The 27,573-nt window shown below is 37.6% G+C and overlaps 3 protein-coding genes across 7 annotated transcripts; all 3 read left to right on the top strand.

The window, feature by feature from the left end:
• The first annotated feature begins 1,861 nt into the window (after window positions 1-1,861).
• LOC149727114 (filamin-A-like) lies at window positions 1,862-16,857 on the top strand. 3 transcript variants are annotated; one of them, XM_089889792.1, is made up of 15 exons: window positions 1,862-2,413; window positions 6,252-6,503; window positions 8,014-8,111; window positions 9,347-9,494; window positions 9,826-10,022; window positions 11,527-11,686; window positions 12,000-12,197; window positions 12,463-12,600; window positions 12,960-13,096; window positions 14,272-14,380; window positions 14,810-14,902; window positions 15,450-15,653; window positions 15,987-16,139; window positions 16,269-16,403; window positions 16,481-16,857. In XM_089889792.1, the coding sequence occupies exons 1-15, from the start codon at window positions 2,071-2,073 to the stop codon at window positions 16,687-16,689; spliced, it is 2,574 nt and encodes an 857-aa protein (XP_089745918.1). In that variant the 5' UTR covers window positions 1,862-2,070; the 3' UTR covers window positions 16,690-16,857. The 3 variants fall into 3 exon arrangements, with proteins under 3 accessions (XP_089745918.1, XP_089745919.1, XP_089745920.1); XM_089889793.1 differs by lacking the exon at window positions 8,014-8,111 and adding an exon at window positions 7,512-7,609; XM_089889794.1 differs by lacking the exon at window positions 14,810-14,902.
• LOC149727113 (uncharacterized) lies at window positions 16,730-24,928 on the top strand. 3 transcript variants are annotated; one of them, XM_089889782.1, is made up of 30 exons: window positions 16,730-16,863; window positions 16,934-17,068; window positions 17,199-17,324; window positions 17,436-17,591; window positions 17,758-17,922; window positions 18,001-18,099; window positions 18,237-18,299; window positions 18,443-18,574; window positions 18,745-18,885; window positions 19,016-19,246; window positions 19,375-19,518; window positions 19,598-19,831; window positions 19,949-20,065; window positions 20,133-20,387; window positions 20,483-20,644; window positions 20,714-20,875; window positions 20,950-21,219; window positions 21,322-21,483; window positions 21,567-21,722; window positions 21,797-22,066; window positions 22,169-22,330; window positions 22,414-22,569; window positions 22,644-22,913; window positions 23,016-23,177; window positions 23,261-23,416; window positions 23,491-23,760; window positions 23,865-24,026; window positions 24,110-24,265; window positions 24,340-24,609; window positions 24,714-24,928. In XM_089889782.1, the coding sequence occupies exons 2-30, from the start codon at window positions 16,963-16,965 to the stop codon at window positions 24,926-24,928; spliced, it is 5,130 nt and encodes a 1,709-aa protein (XP_089745908.1). In that variant the 5' UTR covers window positions 16,730-16,863; window positions 16,934-16,962. The 3 variants fall into 3 exon arrangements, with proteins under 3 accessions (XP_089745908.1, XP_089745907.1, XP_089745909.1); XM_089889781.1 differs by lacking the exon at window positions 16,730-16,863 and having other exon boundaries at window positions 16,927-17,068; XM_089889783.1 differs by lacking the exons at window positions 16,730-16,863; window positions 18,001-18,099 and having other exon boundaries at window positions 16,927-17,068.
• Window positions 24,927-27,573, top strand: LOC149727112 (uncharacterized). The gene is made up of 7 exons (XM_089889801.1): window positions 24,927-25,114; window positions 25,189-25,458; window positions 25,561-25,722; window positions 25,791-25,952; window positions 26,034-26,246; window positions 26,347-26,715; window positions 26,831-27,573. The coding sequence occupies exons 2-7, from the start codon at window positions 25,254-25,256 to the stop codon at window positions 26,992-26,994; spliced, it is 1,275 nt and encodes a 424-aa protein (XP_089745927.1). The 5' UTR covers window positions 24,927-25,114; window positions 25,189-25,253; the 3' UTR covers window positions 26,995-27,573.

The following is a 27,573-nucleotide window of genomic DNA, read 5'->3' as shown; positions in this document are numbered from 1 at the left end:
GGATGTATACCGTTAATCATAATATCCCGTATTTCCTAATCCTGCTTAATCAGTTAACAATGCTCTTTTAGTGTCATGGAGGTTTTAGTTTAGGTTTTATTTGCCCAACCTCAAAGAAAAATATGCAAGTAATTCTAAAATCGAGAGCCCCATAGCAACCGCAAATCCATCGTCTCAAATTAATTAGCTAAGGAGTGAGTAACACTAACCGCTAGACGATAGCAGAGAGTAGCATGTTGGTAATTATTGTTTCTCCCAATGACGTAACAGTCGAGAAATGTGAGTCGGTTGTTTGCATTCGTTCGCGACATTTTCGCGTTGGTCTGTCTGGTGGTAGAATTCTTCTTGCTTCGTAAACAACGTGTTTTTGCTCGCAAAACACGTTGTATCATTTATGTATACACATTAAATTAGATTCTGAACGATTTTATATTTTCTGAGTATCGCATGCCTTTGGTGCATAACTTTGCAAGGATACGGTTATTATGTAGATATTCCTTATTTACTACCCAATGGGACGATAAAGAATAAAAACACGATGAAGAATAAAATTACTGAAACTATATATACACTGTAATACACATATATAGGCAAAACAAATTGTCTTGAAAATCTTTTAAAATGGGGATGCAAAAATATCATATAGTAGGGTGGGGAGATGAGACACATTTCATTCTATTTTCTCATCCCATTTTTTAGTTAACAAAGAACATTCAAAGAATTATAAAACCGTATCCTCACGACTTCCATGGAACAATGATAATTGTTTAAAACACCATCAGAATATTTGGATATTATGTGCTAAAAGTTTTTCGTCTTCTTCCACCCTATCCCCACTATAAACATAAGTTGCAAATCTTGTAAATGTGATGTAAAAACATTATATCCTATTTGTATGTTTTGTTTGACATTTAATGCAAAATTTGATAATCAATAAATAGGTTACACAGTTTTACTACGTGTACTGGTGTTGTTTTAATCAATGTCTCTATAATAACTTTGGCTTAGAGCTTTGACACAAACTCATTTAAAGAAAATGTTGGCCCAATTTTCAGTACGCACATCGTATTATTGGCTGACATTTCTGTTACCCTCCAATTGTATTAACATTTTGCTCGTGCGCCCTGGAAATACGAATATAGCAGAAACCAATTTCCGCAATTGAACATCAGAGTTTGGGCAGCAAAATACAGCACGAATCGGTGTTAAAACTGTCGGTAAACTAAACTTGCGTGTACTGTAAACTGAACTACTGCGTTGAACTTAACCTACTGTTTTGTTTTTTTGTACATTTAACGCATTATGAGCCTAATGAACTATGATCTATCCGCTAACTCATATATATATATAAATCACTGTGTTTCTGTTTTGTGTACGGATGTAGCGGTGATTCGATAAAATCATTGACTGTTGTTAAACCGCGCCCGCTCAAAACCAACTTTGCAATTGGTTGTCAAGTGCCGCATAAAAGCTAGTGACGTCACACGTCTAGGCCCGGTTACGTCACCGTTGTCTGCTCGTCACCGTAAGCGAGACGCGCAATGCCCGTCGAAGATTTGGGCCAATCCATGGACAAATAAGGCAGTTACAAGCCGTGTCTTCTTTTCTTAGGTATTCGTTCATTGGGTATGCGTTTAAACCACGGGCGCTACGCAACCGCTAATTCGGGAACATAGAACTTTGTGAAAACACCGTGACCGCCAAAACACCGCTATCAATTAAGCCAGCTGTTGTATACACCGTATCCTCCCGTAAAAAGTTGCACTCTACTTTATTTAAAAACGGATTTGTAAACAAAGTGGTTTCCGAGCCAAGCGGGCATATATCCTCGAACAATTAACAAATTTTTGTTGAATTTTTCTAATTTATATTATTTTTCAGACCAGTGTGAATATTGTAGGTAACTATAAGTTGTTAAATACCGTTAAACCCGAGTTTCCTACCCCTGTGAACCTGTTTTTTCTGGATCGAAGTACACTCAACATTCGTGGCTTCTCTTCTCGCACATACAATATCTCTACCGCACACACGCTAACCAACGAGAGAGCGGTATAAAAACGAACATCAGCCATGGAGAACCACAGTAGCGAAGTAGTTTACGTTGGTGACAACTACGACGAGGACATGCCGGCCACCGAACGTGAGCTAGCTGAAGACGCAACATGGAAGATAATCCAAAAGAATACGTTTACAAGATGGTGCAATGAGCATCTCAAATGCATCAACAAAAGAGTAGCCAACCTGGAGACTGATCTTTCCGATGGGCTTAGGCTCATTGGTTTGATTGAGATCCTCTCCCAGAAAAAGATGGGAAAGCACAACAAGAGACCAAACTTCAGGCAGATGAGACTGGAAAACGTCTCAGTGGCGCTCAACTTTCTAGAAGCTGAGAGGATCAAGCTGGTCAGCATAGGTAAGACTTTTTTTCGATCTGTTCTGTGTTTTGGGGCGGTGAGCATCATGCGTGCAAAGCAAACAAGGTAGGACGGGCTTATGTTATGACTCTTGCCGCAAAAGTGCGTATAGTCTAAACCAGAGCGTAGGATAGAAACGGAAACATCACTCATGCACGTAGCTATGTTATTGTGCATAACTCTGTGCGAGAATACGTGGGGCATTTACATTCGTAAATGTTATGTTGCCGTGCTAGATTGGCTCGTGTGAATTAAAAAATCATTCGGGCCATATAATCTTTAACTGCGTGCAGCGGTCAGCGCGGTATTAACGCAATTATTTCATCATTATTGGCGGCTGTGGATTCTTTATGGGCCATAAAACTTAATCTCTTGAGCTCCGTAAAGGGCGAGCCCCTGTTGTTACAGTCAATGGCAAAATTTGCCTCTCGCTGCGAAGAGAAAATCAAGTCGACATAAACAAGTCAGTTTCCCGGCATGCCCATTCAACAGCTGATAGCGCACTGCAGTATCCGGCTATTCATTTGCGTCCATTCAAACAGCGGGCGTCTAGTCCGCATGAATACGTGTGCCATAAAAGTGTCCAAATTCCCATCACTCTTTGGGAACACTAAAAAAGTCCATACACTAAGAAAAATTGGATTAAAATTTCACTTGTTTAATTACATGTTACTAACAGTGCCTTCAGCAAGCAGTAATGTATATATTCAACGTCAGTACTGTTATTAATTCGCAAGCAATAGCAACCGTACAATTCGACGAAAACGGTTCATATATTCGACCGTGGCAATTTCCACGTACTAATGGCAGCTTTGCGAAGTTAGTCTGTATAGCCGCTTCGTATATAAGTGTGTATTATGTTCCCTGTGCCGTAGCAGGCACTTATATTTATGGGGTCCACGTATAATAGATTTCAACGCCAGACACAAAAGTGCTCAGAGCTAGCTATGTCAACACAAATGTTAAGTATTCGTTCACGCAATATACGCTGACATGGCGCATTGGCGGCAAGAGACAAATAGTACACCAGTACAAAAGTAGCGTTGTAAAATTTAAAGACTGCATAAGCACTATTTTATGTAGGGTGTGTTTTGAACATTACAGTATAATCGTTTTAATGCAGAAAACTGGTCACTGGTCAGTAACCTATCCGGTCAAGTCATACCGGCGCGAATCACTGCCTATATTGATTAATGCGCTGTTGAATTAATGACCATGCGTGATTAAAATCCGGTAAACTGATTGGTTTATGTTGAATATGCTGCTTGAGCAGGCAAATCATAATGTATTAGGTATACTAATAGTTTAAAGTTCGTACAGTGCAAGTCTAAAAGCTACTGAGGTCGTTATGGCGACTCATCATGGTTTTAATTGTGTTTCACACACTGGTTCAGCAAAACTGGTGTATACACTCGCGCAGCCTACTTGGTGTAATTTCCGTCAGTTAAATTCTAACTGCGGAGGCATACCTGCTACCGAATGCGTCATTTTGTTCAAAGTATTTCTATGCTCTAGTTAGAGTGGAGAGCGGTTATTTCCTGAGCAGTTTTTATTACGAAACATCGGCACTGTGTTGTTATTATTCTTTCAACACAGACTACAGATCCCACATTATCATGAATGATCGTATCGACGTTTACGGCTTGACTGCTTGCCTTAGGTCGAGTTCACATACCGAAACCTTTTGTCGGTACAAAGACTGAGACTGGTTTATTGAGGTGATAATTCTATTGAGAACAGCTATTGGCTTAAACATCGCCTCCGGCCGGTTTCTTCGTTTCTTTCGACGCCGTTCCTCTCTTTAAATTTTACGCCATTGATTTTCAAAACCAGAGTAAAAACCAAATACATTTACGCACCCGCCGATTCTTAGCTCGTAAATGTCGTTACAACAAAGCACTCGTGTCATTTTCACAGCCCAAAACTAATTCTACACTTGGTGTAACGATCCAGCCATTTAATACGAAACCACGAGGTTCTTAAACTGGTTTCAACCTGTTTACGCCTGATTGCTTGTACCGCTATACCAAACGCTGTACGCTTTCACTAAACTGCCTCAAATGAAGCGTGCAACCAGCTGAGCCAAGTTATTATGTTATCTGTTGTACAATTGAATATTCATTCTAAACACGCATTGTGATATAGCACAGTACATTGTGTTATAAATAGCACCTAAAAGTTAAAAAAAGTTATATATAGTCAAAACCGCGTACTAAAACAGGCGTTTTGTGGGAGTAAGTGAAAATATACGTTCAAGGGTGCCTGGCCACAGATTCAATTACATATGACGTCATTGGAATGTGGCCTATACAAGATAACGCCCCTCTTTAAAACTTGTCAATTACCCTCAATTTTTGTGGCTCAATTTTACTGCAGTCTCAGTAATGTCAATACCGTTTAAACTAGAGCAACAGTTTTTTAGCAGTCGCTAATAAGTATGTCATACAAGTTGACTAAAAGTAACGTATATACAAGAGCGATATAATATTTGAATAGAATATGCATATATTTATATAGTAGAATGGGGGGAAATGGGACACCTTTTTATTCTGTTTTCTCTCCTCTCATTTGGAACTTTCAAAGAATTGTAAAACCATATCCTCACGACCCCCAAAGACCGTTGTTCATTGTTTAAAACACAATCAAGATATTTCGATATTATGTGCTAAAGATGTCCCATCTTACCCCCATAGTACTATATACAAACCGTAAGATTACACTCCAGAAGAGGGTTGTTAATTGTTTAAAACACGATCAGGAAATATTGAATTTAGATGCTAACGGTATTCCATCCGCCCTAGTGCTAGTATATAAACATTAAGTTTCTTGGAAAAAGGTTACCTTATCAGTAATGGTTATAATGACCAATTTACGGGATTCCTATGGGGGTAACTGGATATTAATTTTAGTTGGATAAGCTTCATACAAACCTAGATATACGATGTATATTTATCCTAATTCAAATTAAGAACGTTAAACTACAAAGAACGTTAGTATAAACTAATAGAAATAATCGTATAGTAGATTTTGGTTTGAAATTATGAAAAATGAATAAGTTGAATTATAGGACATAAAATAGGTTTGAATTGTTCATGTCAATTGAAAAATAACGTATAGTAGGACGGGGAAGGGGAAATCAAGGAATTATAAAACCGTTCTCTCACGACTCCCATAGACCGTTGTTAATTGTTCAAACACGACCAGCATATTTGTATGTTATATGCTAAAGGTGCCTCGTCTCCCACCCTACTATATTATTTTTAGCAAGATTCTGTTGTACATGAGTTATATGTGGGCTTGTACAGCTAAAGTTGTCGCCCCTTATTAGCTTCCATTCAATGTCACCATTGTCCTATGGGATTTGTCATTAAGTTTCCGAACCTAGTATATTATGCACGCGGCAATTAGTCTAGTTAAGTCATGTCTATCTATAAAGGTATGTGCTATCATAAAACTTTAACTAGACATGTAATGACAGAGCAATATATGATTTATGCACTGTTCTAAAAAAAAACACACAACCAGAAATCATGTGTTTTTGGTGCTGACATTTTCCTGACCTATCCCATAGTACTATATATACAGTAGGGTGGGGGAAGATGGGACACCTTTTCATTCTATTTTCTCGTTCCATTTGGTAGTAAACAAGAACATTCGAAGAATTATAAAACCAGCTTCTCACGACTTCCATAAACCGTTGTTTATTGTTTAAAACTTGATCAGGATAATTGAATATTAGGTGCTAAAGGTGTCCCATCTTCCCCCACAGTACCATATGTTATGCGATGTTATGTTCTTAAATATTCTGTTTAAATAAACCGGACTTGTTTCTTGCAGACAGCAAGGCTATTGTGGATGGGAACTTGAAGCTCATTTTGGGTTTGATATGGACTCTCATTCTGCATTATTCCATCTCTATGCCCATGTGGGACGAAGAAGAAGAAGTAGAAGAAAAGAGTAAAGCCACTCCCAAGCAGAGACTTCTGGGATGGATACAGAACAAAGTCCCGCAAATGCCGATCACTAATTTCAAAGGCAACTGGCAGGATGGTACAGCACTTGGTGCTTTGGTTGATAACTGCGCGCCGGGTAAGTTGTGAATTTATGGTTTATGTTATATAGTAGACCTACTTTGTATACCAGTAACACTGTGTACATCAAGGCGGAAATTATTGCTTTGTCACAGGATAGTATATATGCGGATATGATTCATAATTTTGCAGGTGTACGCGTATACGATCTACATACAACTGTATACAGAACTCACAATAGTTTTAACTGAACTTAATCAATTCAATACAAAATAAAAATCGAAACACACAATTTTCTGGTGTCGTTATAAATATACTGTAAACAAAGCGTACGGAACATAAGTCGCCTTCGTTTCCTTCCTATACTGGACAGGGTTGCGACCCCCACATTTAACTCGAAGGAGAAACGTATTTAAAAGTCGGCACCCGACACGGAACCGTTGTCTTTTCAATTGGAACTGGCTCGTTTCGACGCCGGACAACAACCAAGAACGTTTAGCTTACGTCACCGCGCAAGGGTATCAAATATCTTAGATCAAAAATCATCTTATAGTGCGCCTAAACTAACCAACGTTTCGCGTTAGTAACATTTGTCTAAAAGCAAGCCACTTCTTTTTACCGTACAAGTCACTGTACCGAGTTAACCCGCCTCTTCCTTTGTCAATACGCGTTGATGTGCGAATTAACAATACAATTAACCTCGTGGGTCTTTATAGTAAAGTTTCTAACTAAACGCAAAGATGGGATCAAATCTACGAAACGTGGCCTGTCTTGTACTTTCACTTTGTAAATCTTTTCTGCACTTGTCCTCGTTTCATGTTATATAGTCTAACTACATCTCCATCTTTTCTATTTTGTATGGGTTAGGTCCTATGTAACCAGGTTCTGGCCCTATTACTATAACATCTAAGTATCTGTACTTACCCCATACTCGTTTCACTGCTGTTACTATACATTCTGTCTATCTTCATACATTATATATTATCTTTAAAACTTTCCAGTTCTATGTATACTTCTATCTGCATTACTTTTCTATCCCTTTCTTTTCAATCTTTCTCTCCCAAAGGCTTGTGTCCTCAATGGGTTGATTGGGACCCCGCTAATAAGCTGGGCAATACAACGGAAGCAATGACGCTTGCCGACGATCATCTCGGTGTCGCTCAGGTAAAATTCAATCTACGAAATCTTATATACAAGCATTTGCAACGCATGTGTGTGGTTGGATTTAAACAGTGTGAACGTATTTTTAATTGATTTTTAAAACTTTTGTTCTACGATAGTTTGAAACATTCAATTTTTAACGCCAAAATTTCGAGACGTTGTAAAAATATCGCTGTTCGCACCGGCGTTTAATTATTTTTCAATTTCCCTCATTCGCGGTGTAAAGCTGTTAAGTATTTTACGATTGGCTGCGTCGGTTCCAAGCCAATGAACAGCAAAATGAGATAAGGTGATCATTAAGTTTAATTCAAAACCTGCTTTCTCTGTTATGACGAGTTTGCCTGCTTATTTGCATGTTTGTTTGACCGCCCACTTCACGGCCACCTACGTCACCGTTACGTCATCAGGCTTGTGCCCTGACTGGGAGGATTGGGATCCGAACAACCCAATGGAAAACACTGCCGAAGCGATGAAATTGGCAGACGAATGGTTAGGCGTACCACAGGTATTCACACAATGCATGGCAACATATAAACGACGTCTGCTACTCCGCATGTTGTTTTTTTATTTTATTAGCTGTATTTTGTGTTTTTTTGGTTTGTTTGTTATGCGGTTGCAGTTCGTGTTTTAAAGTCTGCTCGCTATTTTCAGGCAAGCTTTCATTAAACGCGAAAAGCTTTCTGTAACTGTTGTGGAATTTCTATAGAGAAGTTTTCTGTAAACGCGAACAGTTGTGTTGTGTATTCTCTCTAAGTGTCCAAGCCCCTTTCGTTATCCACGAGAAACCACAATCGCATCGCTTCAGTGAATTCGCATAGAAATCTTTTGTGTAGCGAAATCCTGACGGCTGATTCGGCTCAAAAGCGACCCACTTAAAACAGAGAGATGGGACTGCTGTGAAAATACCACGTATTCCCACCACTGTAGGACAACTCAGCATTAAATTACACCTAGGACCCCTGCTTGAATACTACCTTATACCGCTATAGTACGTTTTAAATATGCAATGAATATTTCATGGCCTTGAAACAGCTAGTTGCACATTCCTACGCATGGTATGGACTATGCGTGTAGTATTAATCAACATAGCATAATGCGAAAAGGGAATTATAATCTTTCCTTTTGTAGTTTTACGTTGTTAAAATGCCCAGCCCAATTAATTATCAATGTTTTCGAAATCGTTTTGAAACAATGTTTCAAAATTGGCCCACTGTGACCGTGTTTGTTGGTTATAATTCAAATCTATCAGCTGAGTCGACTCGTAACAAACTAAAACTCCTCACTCCCAATTATTTGAGACCGCCACAACTATTCGGCGTCTCCACTCCTTAAAAGGAGCGCGACCGACTCAATGCATTGTTACGTACCGTCGTCACGCCCCAGTAATTCGCCTGAAGCTTGTAGCAGCCTATCGCGCCGACTAAAATAATTAGAGTAGCAAAATCATAAATTTTGCTGTCCCTTTGTACCGAATTGCGTTGACATACAACTAAGCTCTCTTGTATTGGGTTGTAAAATGAATAACAAGCGGTCGTTGGACATTCTCGAGTATTATCAAAAACTGCCTGGACATCAAAATCATATCTACGAAACAAACAATTTCAATTCACGATTTTCGATAGCTTCTCTGTAAATATTTCTACCTCGGCGATTTCTTTTTTCCGGACAAATTCCTACAGCTCGATTACATTGGATTGGGGTGTAATTTCACCGATGTGTAAATATATTCGACTTTTGTAGGTTATCACGCCAGAGGAAATCACTAACCCCCACGTGGACGAGCTTAGTGTAATGACTTATTTGTCGCAATTCCCGAAAGCGACTTTGAAGCCTGGTGCACCTCTGCGACCAAAAACAAACGGAAAGAAAGCAAGAGCTTATGGCAAAGGTGTGTGTTTGGTACTTGCCTCATCGTTTAGTGAATTTTGGTGCAGAATGGTATACACATTAGTTCGAATAACCGTTAAAACGAACAATGTGTTCTTTCAACAAGATCTGCTAAATACCTAAAAATTTCGAACATAAAATATATTGTCAGTTTTATCCCATGCTCTCTGTTCAAAACCATGAACTGGTACAAACTTCATTTATATAAGTTCCATTCTGTATGGATGGTGCCCTCTTAAACATGGCAGGGGATCTATGGGGCTTAGAATTTATGCTTTATACGGCCTATTACCCATCATCTAATTTCTATAAGTCAATTAATGTTTTCCTAGGTATTGAGCCCAAGGGTTGCAAAGTGGGTTCCCCTGCACCATTTACTGTGGAAACTGTTTCTGCTGGTTCCGGTGAAGTTCTGGTTTACCTGACCAACCCTGAAGGCCACAAGACTGAATTGCAAGCCACCCCCAACAACGACAAGCTTAAAACGTACTCTGTGACTTACTATCCTGATATGCCAGGAGACTACGAGGTTTGTGTTTTGTGTAATTTGTATAAATATGGTACAAGTTGATGCTCAGATTTTCCAAACTTTTGGTCTGAATGGTTTCGTATTTATGTTAAAATTTTGTTCGTACATGTCAAAGTTCAAATAGGATAATACGTTGTAAGAGCAGAGAATATGTGGTAATTACGCACTATTAGACGTATAACACGGAAAAACATACCTTTTAATGGCGTCGGATATATCTTAAGTGTTATCACGGTTTAGACGTATATGTGCGTCACACTTACCATGTTTTCTGCCTCGGGCCCTCAACTGCAGCTTCCAATAGCTGTAAGTCGGTTTAAGCGCGACAGAATAATTTATAGCCCCGGCTACGCTTTGAAAATGACGCTGGAAGCCTGAACGCTTGGCGATGAGTAGCCAAATGTACACATGTAATGAAATATCAAAAGAAGCGATGTCGTAATGTACGGACTTCTGTTTATCTTATCTCATAAACCTTGTATCGACAGCAGTGTTTCGAAACGATTTTATAGCAGTTCTACTTAACTAGCACGTTGTATAGTAGGGTTGGGTAAGATGGGACACCTTTTCATTCTAATTTCTCGTCCCAAAGAATCATAACACCAATTTCTCACGATTCCTATAGACCGTTGTTAAGTGTTTAAAACGCGATCAGGATATTATGCCTCTAAAGGTGTCCCATCTTACTCACAGTACTATATATTATAATTCTCCCAAACTCGCTTTCGTTAAGTAACATTTAAACCACTTCTGCGCGGAATTCCACTCGAAAATCTTTGCCCTTAAGAATGTCTGGCAGCACTGACCACCGGTGTTCAAACACCGCAGAAAGTTGGCAAACATTTTTTTTGTCAACACACTCACTAAACTACTTCTGAACTCGGTACATTGCCGATTGAATGCTATTACATTACTAAACCATCAGTGTAAACTGAAAAGGGTGTTTTTTAATATTTTTTCACTCGTTTGGTGATTTTACTTTTGATGTAGTAGGAAAGGTACGATAGAGCATGTTTTCCTTTAAACTATTTACATAATTGAATGAACTCATCTCACGGTTCTAAACGGCGTTCTTAATTGTTAAAAACACGGCCAGGAAATATTGTATACAGGTGCTAAGAACATCCTATCTTACTTAACCGTATTATATACGAAACTTTTACAGGATACTGCATTTCAAGCGTGGCTATTAAGATTAGTTGCTCAAATATTTGTTCTCATTGCTTTGCAATTAAGTGATTTATTATGACGTTAGCTATGCCATTATGCCAACATGTCTTATGACCCCGACGTAATATTAATTTCTCCAAATTTTGTATTCGCCCAATACAGCCAAAAATAGCTCTTATATTTATACGGTGTGTATAGTACAACTTCTAACATACAAGGTTCTATTCTTTCTCAAATGTCACATTTATGGTGTGAACGTAAAGTTATGGCAACACCCCTAATCTACACATCACTCGCAATATCAACGTTAAACGCCCATGCTATATTTACTTAGGTAACAGTCATGTTTGCCGGTGTGGGAATCCATAAGAGCCCGTTCAAGGTTTACGTTGATGATTCTCCCGCTGACCCGAGCAAAGTTGTGGCGAAAGGACCCGGCCTTCTACCTGGAAATATTGTGAACCATCCTACACATTTCGATGTGATTACAACAGGTATATATAACATTACGACTATTTCATGATTACACGTTCCATTCAATTCGTCACGAGTAATAGCCTACGGAGAAACGGGCCACAAGGCCTGGGATTTGGGCCATAGTTGGCAAATTACTAACACCCGATATATAAAACGCAACATGTGTTTTTATTTATACATTTTATACTGGTTTACATATCACGAAAACGCCAGTTGTTACTTAGTTCAACTGCATGCGCTACTTATTAGATAAAAATCTCATTGAGGGAATGCGTGTACCGTGGCTTGGTATTTACTATATAAAAATAACGGCTCTTTTAAATAATTCAGACGCTGGAGCAGGAGACGTTAACGTGGTCATCGAAGACCCGACTGGTTGTAAGCAATCGGTTCGACCTAAGATCGAGAAGCAAGGAGAAACTTACAAAGTCACCTATACTCCATCTAAGAACGGACCGCACCACGTTCATGTATTGTTTGCTGATGCACCGATTAATAAGAGCCCATTCGAAGTGCCCATCTCACTGCGTAAGTCAAACTTCTTATCTTGTAATAAATTCCACAAATCTGACCCTGATCTGTTGCTCATAGAATTTAACGATTCATGTGTAAAGAAATACAGTAAGGATCCGGTGCCACTGAAACGTTATTGATAAAAATCGAGTCCAACAAATTGTTTGGACTTGATTTTTGTCTGTACCATATCTTATTGTACCATCAAAGCATGTATTATCTAACTCAAATCTACTTTATCACTTTAAAGGACATTTAAATTTAACTTCTTTAATTACAGCTCTTAACCCATCGGCAGTTTGGGCAGAAGGACCCGGAGTTGAACCAAACGGATTAACCGTCCGCCAAGTCGCAAATTTTGATGTTCACACTGAACAAGCTGGAGACGGCAAGTTAGAAGTCAAATGCATCGGACCACGTACGTATATTTTACTCATCTGCAGTATACTACTGTAGGATATGAGATGGACACGGTAGCACATATTACCCACATTCCCTAATTGTGTTTTAACAATCTGCTTTGGAGTCGTGAGGGTATACGGTTATATATTTATATAAATATTCTTTGTTAACTACCAAATAGGACGATGAAAGGGGTTAAAAACATGCTCCATAACGCTCCACTTTTCCTTTATCTATAATTAATAACCAGCCACGTGGTTTTAATCTTTCCTATAATATTATTGTGAAAGTATGACCCATAATAATATTAACTAATGGCATGCAATAACCTAACCGCTACCCCACTAACGCTCGTATTTGCGTATTGACACTCAGGAGGCGTGACCGAGAAAGTGAACGTGAATAACAACGGAGATGGAACTTACTCGTGCGACTATTACCCAACCAAACCAGGGCAATACGTCGTGGGTGTTACCTATTCTGGCAAGGCTGCGTCAAACAGCCCATACAGGGTAAGTCAGCAAAACTATACAGATATTCAGTCTTTTTTGTTCGGTGTCCTATGCTGAATTTCATTGCCCACGTTTAAAAGCGGCATTTCGGTCCGGAATGTATTGTGGTTACTTTTTGACTCCTTAAATAAAAATAGAAATGTTAGTTAGGCACACATGCGGCCAGATACAGTTTGTTTACCGCCAATGCATCATTAACGTTGTGACATACAAGGTAACCAGCTGGAAAACTCGTTTCCTACGACTTTAATATCAGCAACATGGTGTATTTTATTACTTGAGATTACAGATTTGATGTTGCCTTTATTAGACTTCAGCCGGCGTAATAATCAAATATGTTCTACAGTCATTTTATCGGTATGCAAGGAACGATAAAATAATGCGGTACAGTTCTTTTAGAGGCCGATTGAAAATCTACTTGCCGTATATCCAATTTCGTGTTTTACAATTTGTTTGGCAGTCCTGTAACAGCGGTTAACCGTCTGTTTATGTCTGCCTAACGCAGTGGTCACCTTTCCAATTTAAGATCCGTTTCAAAATATCCTTTAACAAATGTTGTTATTGAAAGTCTCTGATTTGATAAAATCGCGATGGTGATTAATCATTTTAGGCGGAGAAGGTAAAGTAGAGCGGCAATATCCTTATACGGTGCTTAGCGCCGTCTACAATTAGCGTCCAGTAGAAGTAGCCAAATGGCTGTCGCTGAAGGCCTGTAGGGTCAGTGCTTGCGGAACGGTATTCGAAGTGATTGAACGAGTTGTCGTACCGATGTGTAAACACTGTGGAACGCAAGTGCAGTGAAATGAACGAAATAAACGGTGGTCCCAATGTCAACAATGGTCTCGAATTGTAAGAGTCGAAAAGGAGCTCCGCGTATCTCTTTTAGTTTCTTTATTCAAACGCACGGAGCGCTTGGGCGGCAGAGTTCGTCTCATTGTCGATTCGCGCTGCATATATAGATGATAGCTCATTTACCACGGCTTTGCTCTAGGCGTTATAATGTCAACTTGAGCCTGTTCAACCATCGCAAGTGTTCAGTTTAAACCTTGATAACCCCGCACACAAATTACTCAGTAATGAGGTAACTTTCAGAACCCAAGCTTTTTGCCCGTAAATTTACATCGAAACACAAAACGAACGATTACATTCTTTTTAATTACGTGTTTATGTTATAGGTTAACGTTGATGTGCCGCCTGACGCAAGCAAAGTCAAAGTACAAGGCCCAGGAATCGAACCAGGCAATGTGGTTGGGGAACCAACATATTTTGATGTGCTGACTGCAGGTAATGTAATAGTTTATACGCTGTTTAATACTGTTTCTTAAGCGTGTTAACACACATTTATTGTCCATTGTAGTGTAGTCTAGTTGTATGTATTTTGTGGATTTATTACATTCAGTTGTTAAATAGTACTCTCCTGCTACCTAGTGGTTATTTTTAAATTTGCTTTGTTAGGTTGCTTACTCTATATAGACTCTTACTATATTTAATTTCCTGTATGCCGTTTTAAAATATATAGTACATCATTTGAATTGCAAAACTGATGTACTTGAATTTTCTTATAAACTAGCTTAAAAAGTGCCTTTTAAAACAATCTTTCAACAATATAAATTATAATGTTAAATCTGTAAAAAACACGTTTCACGAATTCTTTGTAACCCCTGTCAACTAAACCCCTTACACACACATATGTAAACCAATGTGTTTCGTTAGCTGCGATGCCCCGGTCTTACCCAAAGCCTGCTGGTAAGGGTAGATCCAGTTATTCAAGACCAATGAATGGCCATGTTGGAAAACCACCTTCAGGTTTTAATTTGCCCGCCCTGTTATATCACACTGCCTGATTTATTACATCATGGTGCTTGGTTTGACATCAACTGCGTATAACGCTTTAATTTTATTGGTGGCTTATATCAATGACATATTACTTATGAATAATGTTTATTATTCCCATCTTATATATTGCACGTAATTACATTTCATTCTACCCCTACTAACATTCAAAGGTCATCTAATTCTAATTCATTGTTTGATATAATTCAGCAATCAATTTTTTATCAGTACTATACTATTCCAAAAATATGCTTATTACACATACCTCATAAATAATTGCTTTTGGTGGCGAGCCACGAGTGTCAAGGCATTTTATGTTTACTAGTTTATTGCAGTTTAATTGCTATGTGGAATAACCATGCATAAACGCTTTTTAACAGTTACTTTTGTTCATTTTATTTTTAAATGTCAGTAGCACTGCAAAGATCATTATAATTAAAAATTTGCGAAAATACATAATGCAAATACAACACTATAGTTTATTGTATATAACATCCACCTTCAATTTGACTTATTTCAGATGCTGGAAAAGGAGATGTACGTGTATCTGTTATTGGACCTGATGGCACTCAGTCACCTGATGTGCCAATGTCACTTGAAGAGCGTCCTAACAGCACTGTACGAGCCACATACACCCCCCAGGTGCAAGGACCCCACAAGGTGTACGTCGAATTTGTTGGAGAACAAGTACCAAGGAGTCCATACCACGTTGACATTGCACCAGGTATGGACTGAATCTTCTGTACTTTAAAATTAGGTGTTTTAGTAGGTTTTATTTGTAGATGTTGGGTAAAAATGGTAAGCAGTAGTAATAATTAAACTATTTGATTAAACCAAACATTTGGTTACTTTTGTTAAAACTTAGAAAGTTTTGTTTGCCATGTTACACCTTTAAAGGTACAAAGGTATTCTATCAGGTTCTTTTGTTTAACCAAACCGCAAAATGTATGTAGCCGATTTTATTGGAACAAGCAACAAACAAAAAACTAAATTATTAAAAGACCAAATGAGTTTTAACCTAACCTTGTCTCAAGAAAACACACTAATAATATTTTAGGCGAGGTTATTGAACCTATGATGGTATCTGAACAAAATGCTCCTGTTTTTCTTGAGGCATCTGACCAAATGCCTGTAGAGGAAATGGTCCAACCTATTATTGAAGAGCCTGTACAGGCTGTACAAGTGGCTAGACCAACAGAACAATCTCCAGGTTTTAGAAAACGAAAATTTCAGTTTTTATTTTGTTTCAGAAACATCTTTTATTTTCCACTAACAACACTCATAAGTTTCATGCTCTGTAATAGCCAGTATTCTGGAGACTGAAATAATAATATTATAGGTGGCTTTACTGAGCCAGTAGAGCTATCTGATCAAGGGTCCCCTCTTGACCAACTTGGCGCAGCTCTTAGTTTGTTAGACGACACAGAAATGCCTTCTGACAATGTAGAAGAGAGTGAGCGTTACCCGATTTCAGGTTTTTAAAAACATAAACCTCAGTTACTTTTGATTTAATATTGAGGCTTTTCTTGTACTGATCGGAAAGTTTTTTAGATGAATTGATTGTGCCTGTTTTGGCAAACCAACAAGAGTATTCAGTTAATCTTGAGACGGGCCATGAATGGCCTGATCAAGACCTCAAGGAGAATGGGGTACCTCTACAGAGTGAATCACCTGAATTGCCAGGTTTTTTGCACCAGGGGTTCAGTTTGAATACTTTTACTCAGTTTGGGGACTTTTTTCTAATAACATTTTTACTTTAGACTTAGGGGTTTAGTTAATTTCTGTTAAAGGTGAAATTGATTTTGGTGTTGATCCTACTGATATCAAACTTGGTGATTTAACTGGAACATCCCAAGATTTGATTAAACCTGTAGATGAGGATCCAATTAACGTCTACATAGTGAAAAAGCCCACTGAACAATTTGACGACCCAGGTTACTAAACAAACTACATGACATAAAAGCTTAATATAAGCAGTTAAATAAAAACACATTAAAATGGTAGGGGAGGGTTACAGCAATCCTGATCATAATATGAGTGCAGATTTTGACACACCTTCTATAAACATGCTTGCTTCTATACAAGAAGAACCTGCAGAATTGTCAGGAGATAATGGAAATGTGGATCTCCAGCCAGAAGGTTTTCAGAAAATTTGCAAACTTTCAGTTTCTGCAATGAAAATCATGTTTTACAGAAACATATTTTCAGTATAAGTTGCTTGCCTAAAATCTTCGGATTGCAATACTATTTTATGTATTGTAATATCTAGGTGAAACTGACAAACCTGAACTGAAATCTGGAGACCTATCCCCCAATTCTGTTCTTCAGTCTTCTGATGAGAAGTCTGAAGACAAATTAGCAACAGACACACATTCAAATCATGAATCAGATACAGGTCTATCTATAAAATATCAAAATTTAGTTAGCATGGCTTTTAACGCCAAACAATTTCCTTAATCAATTTGTCCAAAAAACAAATATCTAAAACTGATTTGTAATGTTATAGAACATACTTCTGAATTGAATCCTGAAAATATGGGACTACAATACAGGGTTGGAGTTCCACTTGTATTTAATACAGAAGAGCCGATCAGTAAAAGCGTAGAAGAGCCTGTGGAGACTCAAAACCAATCTGAACTTAATGAAGAACCTGAAATCCCAGGTTATCATCAAATGCTTATGATTTAGAAATGTCTGTAGAAGACAATTTCCTATATTATGTTCAAGCCTCAAATTGGTTTGTTTAAAATTTCTTTTCGGTTACATATTTCATGGAAATATGTATTTAAAAAGTACCCAACCAAATAATAGGCTACTGTTTGACTTAGATAAGGATGATGGTTCTGATGTGCCACCTGGGAGCAAATCCCCAAGTATAAAACGTAACTTTAGTTGGAGACGTAGCATGAAAGTGCCCGGATTTTTGCGGGGTAAAGCAAAATCTCTTAAAAACAAGCTCAAAGCAAATCCAGAGAACCAAAATGAGCCCACAGGTTACTGCATACTTGTTTAAGCTTTGGTTTCCCAACATTTTTCATGTTTTGATCTTAATTTACAAAAAAATATTTTAGATGAATCTAATGATCCCAAATTGGGTGATGATTCTGGTACTTCTAATCTTGAAGGCGTTACAGAAATACCAGTCGAGAAGACTTCTAAAGATTCAGAAAGTATTAAAGCTAGTTCTAAATTCTTTAAGTTCTTGGCAACATATTTGATATATAGTAGAGACAAGTAACCGTTGGTTCTAGTGATTAATCAAGGATAATTTGTTTTTGAACATACATATATGTTGACATGATTTCAGATGACAAGGATAAAGCAGTTGTTGAAGATCTGAATTCCAAATCGGATGGTTCAGAATTACCAGGTTGTACAAAGCTAATGCCTGCTGTTTCTTCTGTTTGCAATGAAACTGCTAACTTTTAGCATATTTCATTGTGAGCTCTTATTTCTTGCTAACAACTACAACATTCTTTTATTCATTGTACGGTCTGTTAAATTCTTTTAAAGGTACTGTTAACACTGGTGATGAATCTCCTACATCTCTTAAAAGTTGGAGTTTCAAGATGCCAGACTTTTTCCATTTGAAAACAAATCCTGATGAGGCAAAACAGAAGTCTGCTGATCAAACCGAACTTCCAGGTTTCTCATTATCAACAATTAGCATTTACAATATTTGATCAATCTTCCAGAATTAGCTTTACAAATTGAACTTAGGATTTATAGAGCTTAGAAAGGATATTTTAAAAAAGGGTTCTGACCATAAGATAAACTTGTGGAGCGCTTGTTATATCTTAAATTGTTTATTACAGTAGACCTGGTTCAAGATTCAGAAATAAACCCATCTTTAAAGCTTGGCGATGCCCAGGAGGAGGAAAGTGTTGACCCTACTGTTGTGGTGCCCGATGAAACGGCCCCTGTAGATAAACCAAATGATGATACAAAACCTTCAGGTTTTTCAAGTCTTCAGTTCTGCTACTTTTTCGTTTAAACATATTTTTCTGAAAATATGTTTCCAGTGCTGTTTGCTTTGTTAATAATTGGACTCTGACACTCACAGTTAATTCTCCGGGCTATTTTCAGATGAATCTAAGGAACCCACTCCAGAAAGTGGTAAAGGAACCTTTGGCTTTAACCCTTCGGGTTTAAAGTTACCTGACTTTTTAAGTGGTAAATCAGACCAGCCGAAAGATGATATAAACCCATCTATAAAGCTTGGCGATGCCCAGAATGAGGATAGTGTTGAACCTACTGTTGTGGTGCCGGATGAAAAGGCCTCTGTAGACAAACCAATTGATTATACAAAACCTTCAGGTTTTTCAAGTCTTCAGTTCTGCTACTTTTTCGTTTAAACATATTTTTCTGAAAATATGTTTTCTGTGCTGTTTGCTTTGTTAATAATTGGACTTGTACACTCACATTTTTTTGTGGGCTATTTTCAGGCGAATCTAAGGAACCCACTTCAGAAAGTGGTAAAGGATCCTTTGGCTTTAACCCTTTAGGTTTAAAGTTACCTGGCTTTTTAATTGGTAAATCAGATGGCTCTAATCAGGATTCAAGTCCAACCGAACAAGATGAGTTACCAGGTCTGAACATAGGCCAACAGAATATACAATATTGTCTTTTGCACCATTTGTTCGCAATTTATAAAAAATGGTATTCTAGATAAATCAGATTTAATATCTGAGGAGCATTCCCCTTCATTTAAACTTGATGGAGACCTGGACATGGCAGTAAAAGATGCAGTAATAATAGATACACCAAATTCACAAAGCCCAAAATCTACAAAAGGTTCATTTACATTTGACATTAATGTTAATGTACCCAATGAAGATACCAACATACCGGATGCTAAATGCAATATTGAGGAAAGCCAGAAAGTCTGTGATCCTTTATCAGGTTAGGCAAAATTTTGGTTGAACTTATGGCTTTCTTTGTCTGATTTTGCTTTCTTAAACACCAAAACTCTTTTTTTTATGCAAAAAAAAAACAAAAAATTAATTGTGTTTGTATTAGACAATACAAAAGAGCCAACATCTCCCACTTTTAAATTGGGTGCAGGCTTAGAAGTACCTCAAAGTGATGTAGAAACAAAACCTGAAGAAACAGCAGTTGGAGATGTTGGAATAACAGGTTAATGCAAAAGCTCCCACCTTATCTTTAGTAATGCAGTTTTTTAAACCTTGAACTGTTTTCACAGACGTTAAAACAGATTTTGGTAAAATAGAATCTCCCGATTTCAAACTTGGGGCAAGTCTTGGTATGTCTCCAGAGGAAGACACAGCCACACCAGTTTCTGAAGACATTGTTGAATCTCAACCAGAAATTGAATCACCATCATCTGGAGAAGTGTCTCCCAGTATGATAACTAGTGTCAGTGTAAAAATACGTAAATTCTTCAGTGGTGATCAGCCAGAAGCAGATTTAAAGCCCATCAAACGAAAGAAAATTTCAGGTTTTAAAACAGCCATGCAGAAGAAACTTTGTTAGAAACAAGTTTCTGATTTTATTTTTGCATTTTCATTTGTGCTTATTGGCTTCATATCCTAGGTGATGTTGCAAAAAATGAATTAGAGTCTGGTGAGAAGTCATCTGAGCATGAACTTGGTGATGCTTTGGAAACACCTAGTATTGGTATGGTACTACCAAATGAAGTTGAGCCTTTAAAGGGAGAAATAAAATTTGAATCACCTGATATACCAGATCTTCCAGGTTGCCAAGGACTTGATTTTGGATTTTAATTTACAAGAGTGTTACATTATTAATTGTCTCTTGTATTAGACAAATCCATTGAAGCGTCGTTGCCAGATGTAGAAGATTCTCCTAGCATAAAATTAGGTGGAGCTTTGGATATACCTGCCGATGATGTAGTTACACCAGATCTTGGCAATTCTGTTGAAGCAGGTCCAAACAATGAGACAGTTACAGTTGCTGAACTACCAGGTTATTGCAGAAGCCAATTCAACTATCTTTGAAATTAACTTTATTTTGACTACTGATGGATTTGTTTCTTTCAGATTTTAAAACATATTCTGACATTAGGAACCAATCCCCTGACTTTAAACTTGGGGCAAGTCTTGATATGTCTCCGAGAGAGGATTTGACAATACCAGATTCTGAAAACTTGGATGAATCTCAACCTGAAATTGAATCACCATCATCTGGGGAAGAGTCTCCTGGTTTAATAAGAAGTTTCAGTAACAAGTTAAATCGATTTTTCAAAGGTGATCCCGCTAATCAAAATGCCAATAAGGACTTGGATCCAACTGAACAAGAGGGAATTCCAGGTTTCTAAAACATCCATGCAGAAGAAACTATGTTTGAAACAAGTTTCTTGTTTTATTTTCACATTCTTTCTTGTTCCTTTTGTTGTGACTTCCCTTTCTTAGACGATGTTGCAAAAACTGAACTAGATTCTGGCGAGAAGTCACCTAAACATAAACTTGGTGGTGCTTTGGAAACACCTGGTATAGGTATGGTACTACCAGCTGAAGTTGAGCCCATAAAGGGAGAGATAGAACTGGAAACACCTAACATACCAGATCTTCCAGGTTGCAAAAACAGCTTTTGTTTTTGTCTGGGCTTGACATATTTTTGGCTATAACAAGCTCATTTATTGCTCTCTTTGTATTAGACAACTCCATTGAAACATCATTGCCAGATGTAGAAGATTCTCCTAGTTTAAAAGTAGGTGGAGCTTTGGAAGTACCTGCTGGTGACATAGCTACACCGGATCCTGACATTCCTGTTGCAGTAGAACCAAATAATGTTGTAGATGTTGAACTACCAGGTTATTACAGAAGCCAATCCTAATTTCTTTTGTAAAGAATTTTCTTGAAGTAACTGCTGAATTGTTTCTTTTAGATGTTAAAACAGGTTCTGACATTGATGTGGACACCCCTGAATTTAAACTTGGAGGAGGTCTTGATATGTCTCGAGAAGAGGATTTGGCAAAACCAGATTCTGAAGACATTGTTAAATCTCAACCTGAAATTGAATCACCATCATCTGGGGAAGAGTCTCCTGGTTTAATACGAAGTTTCAGTACCAAGTTAAATCGATTTTTCAAAGGTGATCCCGCTGATCAAAATGCCAATAAGGACTTGGATCCAACTGAACAAGAGGAAATCCCAGGTTTCTAAAAGAGCAATGCAGAAGAAACTATGTTTGGAACAAGTTTCTTGTTTTATTTTCACATTCTTTCTTGTTCATTTTGTTGTGACTTCCCTTTCTTAGACGATGTTGCAAAAACTGAACTAGATTCTGGCGAGAAGTCACCTAAACATAAACTTGGTGGTGCTTTGGAAACACCTAGTATAGGTATGGTACTACCAGCTGAAGTTGAGCCCATAAAGGGAGAGATAGAACTGGAAACACCTAACATACCAGATCTTCCAGGTTGCAAAAACAGCTTTTGTTTTTGTCTGGGCTTGACATATTTTTGGCTATAACAAGCTCATTTATTGCTCTCTTTGTATTAGACAACTCCATTGAAACATCATTGCCAGATGTAGAAGATTCTCCCAGTTTAAAAGTAGGTGGAGCTTTGGAAGTACCTGCTGGTGACATAGCTACACCGGATCCTGACATTCCTGTTGCAGTAGAACCAAATGATGTTGTAGATGTTGAACTACCAGGTTATTACAGAAGCCAATCCTAATTTCTTTTGTAAAGAATTTTCTTGAAGTAACTGCTGAATTGTTTCTTTTAGATGTTAAAACAGGTTCTGACATTGATGTGGACACCCCTGAATTTAAACTTGGAGGAGGTCTTGATATGTCTCGAGAAGAGAATTTGGCAAAACCAGATTCTGAAGACATTGTTAAATCTCAACCTGAAATTGAATCACCATCATCTGGGGAAGAGTCTCCTGGTTTAATACGAAGTTTCAGTACCAAGTTAAATCGATTTTTCAAAGGTGATCCCGCTGATCAAAATGCCAATAAGGACTTGGATCCAACTGAACAAGAGGAAATCCCAGGTTTCTAAAAGAGCAATGCAGAAGAAACTATGTTTGGAACAAGTTTCTTGTTTTATTTTCACATTCTTTCTTGTTCATTTTGTTGTGACTTCCCTTTCTTAGATGATGTTGCAAAAACTGAACTAGATTCTGGCGAGAAGTCACCTAAACATAAACTTGGTGGTGCTTTGGAAACACCTGGTATAGGTATGGTACTACCAGCTGAAGTTGAGGCCATAAAGGGAGACGTAGAACTGAAAACACCTGACATACCAGATCTTCCAGGTTGCATAAACAGCTTTTGTTTTTGTCTGGGCTTGACATATTTTTGGCTATAACAAACTTATTTATTGCTCTCTTTGTATTAGACAACTCCATTGAAACATCATTGCCAGATGTAGAAGATTCTCCCAGTTTAAAAGTAGGTGGAGCTTTGGAAGTACCTGCTGGTGACATAGCTACACCAGATCTTGACATTCCTGTTGCAATAGAACCAAATAATGTTGTAGATGTTGAACTACCAGGTTATTACAGAAGCCTATCTTAGTTTCATTTGTAAAGAATTTTCTTGAAGTAACTGCTGAATTGTTTTATTTAGATGTTAAAACAGGTTCTGACATTAATGTGGACACCCCTGATTTTAAACTTGGAGGAAGTCTTAATATGTCTCCAGAAAAGAACTTGGCAAAACCAGATTCTGAAAACTTGGATGAGCCTCAACCAGAAATTGAATCACCATTATCTGGGGAAGAGTCTCCTGGTTTGATACGAAGTTTCAGTACCAAGTTAAATCGATTTTTCAAAGGTGATCCCGCTAATCAAATTGCCAATAAGGAATTGAATCCAACTGAACAAGAAGAACTTCCAGGTTTCCAAAAGAGCAATGCATAAGAAATTATGTTTGCAACAAGTTTCTTGTTTTATTTTTCACATTCTCTTTTTGTTCTATCGGTTGTAATTTCCTTTTCCTAGATGATGTTGCCAAAACTGGGTTAGACATTCATGACCAGTCCCCTGAACATAAACTAGGCAGTGCTTTGGAAACACCTAGTGTAGGTATGGTACTACCAGCTGAAGCTGAGCCCATAAAGGAAGACGTAGAACTTGAAGCACCTGACATACCAGATCTTCCAGGTTGCATAAATAGCTTTTGTTTTTGTCTGGGCTCGACATATTTTTGACTATAACAAGCTTATTTATTGCTCTCTTTGTATTAGACAACTCCATTGAAACATCATTGCCAGATGTAGAAGATTCTCCCAGTTTAAAAGTAGGTGGAGCTTTAGAAGTGCCTGCTGGTGACATAGCTACACTGGATCCTGACATTCCTGTTGCAGTAGACCCAAATAATGTTGTAGATGTTGAACTACCAGGTTATTACAGAAGCCTATCTTAGTTTCTTTTGTAAAGAATTTTCTTGAAGTAACTGCTGAATTGTTTTATTTAGATGTTAAAACAGGTTCTGACATTAATGTGGACACCCCTGATTTTAAACTTGGAGGAGGTCTTGATATGTCTCCAAAAACGAACTTGACAAAACCAGATTCTGAAAACTTGGATGAGCCTCAACCAGAAATTGAATCACCATTATCTGGGGAAGAGTCTCCTGGTTTAATACGAAGTTTCAGTATCAAGTTAAATCGATTTTTCAAAGGTGATCCCGCTGATCAAATTGCCAATAAGGAATTGGATCCAACTGAACAAGAAGAACTTCCAGGTTTCCAAAAGAGCAATGCATAAGAAATTATGTTTGCAACAAGTTTCTTGTTTTATTTTTCACATTCTCTTTTTGTTTTATCGGTTGTAATTTCCTTTTCCTAGATGGTGTTGCCAAAACTGGGTTAGACATTCATGACCAGTCCCCTGAACATAAACTAGGCAGTGCTTTGGAAACACCTAGTATAGGTATGGTACTACCAGCCGAAGCTGAGCCCATAAAGGGAGACATAGAACTTGAAACACCTGACATACCAGATCTTCCAGGTTGCATAAACAGCTTTTGTTTTTGTCTGGGCTTGACATATTTTTGGCTATAACAAGCTCATTTATTGCTCTCTTTGTATTAGACAACTCCATTGAAACATCATTGCCAGATGTAGAAGATTCTCCCAGTTTTAAATTGGGTGAAGCTTTGGATGCACCTGTTGGTGACATAGCTACACAAGATCTTGACATTCCTGTTGCAATAGAACCAAATAATGTTGTAGATGTTGAACTACCAGGTTATTACAGAAGCCAATCTTAGTTTCGTTTGTAAACAATTTTCTTTGAGTAATGGTTGAACTATTTCTTTTAGATATTAAACCAAGTTCTGACATTAATATAGACGCCCCTGATTTTAAACTTGGGGGAAGTCTTGATATGTCTCTAGAAGAGAGCTTGACCAAACCAGATTCTGAAAACTTGGATGAATCTCAACCAGAAATTAAATCACTATCATCTGGGGAAGAGTCTCCTGGTTTGATACGTAGTTTCAGTATCAAGTTAAATCGATTTTTCAAAGGTGATCCTGCTGATAAAAATGCTAATAAGGAATTGGATCCAACTGAACAAAAGAAAATTCCAGGTTTCTAAAACAGTCATGTAGAAGAAACTATGTTTGGAACAAGTTTCTTGTTTTATTTTTGAATTCGGTTTTGTTCTTTTGGTTTTGATTTCCTTTACTTAGATGATGATGCAAAAACTGAATTAGATTTTAGTGATCACTCCTCTGAACATAAACTTGGTGGTGCTTTGGAAACACCTAGTATAGGTATGGTATTACCAGCTGAAGTTGAGCCCATGAAAGGAGACATAGAACTTGAAGCACCTGACATACAAGATCTTCCAGGTTGCAAACCAGTTGATTATAACAAGCTTTTTGCATTCAAAAGTATTACACACTTTTATTCATATTAGATAAATCCATTGAAACATCATTGCCAGATGTGGAAGATTCCCCTAGCTTAAAATTAGGTGGAGTTTTGGAAATGTCCGCTGATGATATAGTTACACCAACTCTTGAGAATCCTGTTGAAGCAGAACCAAATAACTTAGCAGTCGGAAATGCTGAACTGCCAGGTTATTACAGAAGCCAATGTTGCTTTCATTTTTAAACATTTCTCAACTGCCCCTATACAATATTGGATTTGTTTCCTTTAGATATTAATACAGATTTTGATGGTGAATGTTCGCCTGATTTTAAACTTGGCGCAAGTCTTGATATGTTTCCACAAGAAGATACAATCACACCAGTTTCTGAAAACATTGTTGAATCTCAGCCTAAAATTGATTTGCCATTATTTGGGGGTGATTCTCTTAGCACATTACCTGCTTTGAATGCCAGTACGGAATCAGGCCCAAAGAAAGATTCAGGTTTTTGAAACAGCCTGTGCAAGAAACTATGTTTGAAACAAGTTTCTGATACTTTCTCATATCATGTGTTTCGTTTTTACTCCAAAACATTCTCCTTTAGATGACATTGGTAAACCTGGCTTAGAATCTGATACTGAAACACCTAAATTTAAAGTCGGTGATCCTTTGGTATTTGGTGGCCCAGATTCGTCAAAACCTGATGCAGTCGGGCCAACAGTAGATCTGGATACTCCAGGTGATAAAATTCACCAATTTTCAGTATTCATTAACATCAGCCTGCAACATGTGCAAAAAAATCTTTTTAATATAGATATGTTGAATACAGGCTTGGATTTTGACACTCAGTCACCCAGTCTTACTTCTGATATGCCTTTGGATGGTAACTCAAATGATGGAAATAAATTGGACACTGATGACCTTGTTGGTGCTTACTTGGATATGGATTTAACAGCTGGTCCTCAGCTACAAGGTGTTTGCAATGCTAGCAAATTTGTTTACTGCAAACAAATTCCCATATTGTTTTCAGCAACATTAACATTGGCAATGAATTTGTTTGAGTAAAAATTTTGAAAAATTAACATTAGGTCGGAAATCTCCTTTAAAACTGGATGATGATATGTACTTTTCACTACCTGAGGAGGGTGTAGTTGTTGCACCAGTTATTGATGTTTCAGAAGAATCAATGCCTGTAATGCAAACTGAAGATTCAGAGCTTCCAGGTGTCCAAGATACATGTTGTATTGTATAACTGAACTATTAGTGGAATTTCTTTCGGGGGTTTTGTTTTTTTATCATGGCCCAATCTTTGGATTAATTTTCCTCAAAGCTGATTTTCCCTTTTTTACAGGTCGTATCATTGTATGGGTCATGTCTTGTTTTGTTGCTATATCCTGTCTTTTGGTTTTAAACATTTATCAATCCACGCTACCGTAATCGAAGAGACAAATAAAAGTCATATATTATTATTATTATTAAAGAAATTTCTTTAGTTCATGTTAAAACCAATTCTATCAGACAAGATATCCATCGCACCACAGTTGGAGTCTGGTCTGCCATCATTTGGTTATGATGGGTGTATGGATATACCTCAAACAGATATGATCGTACCAGTTACTGAAAGTGCTGTTCATGCCCAACCGGATATGAAACTATATGAGCAAGATTTGCCAGGTTCCTTAGAATGTTTTATGATGTAAATTACTGTTGCAGCCAATTAAAGTCTGTCCATAAATGACAAAACCATTGGCTCTGCTGTCAACATACTTTTCATTTAATTTAATGATCAGCATTTTTTAGATAAAGGTGTTCAAAAATATTTAGAAAATGA

This window comes from Ciona robusta, chromosome 12, assembly GCF_009617815.1.
Source record: "Ciona robusta chromosome 12, ASM961781v2".
In the NCBI taxonomy this organism is placed as follows: domain Eukaryota; kingdom Metazoa; phylum Chordata; class Ascidiacea; order Phlebobranchia; family Cionidae; genus Ciona; species Ciona robusta.
This window is presented reverse-complemented; position numbering and strand designations above follow the sequence as displayed.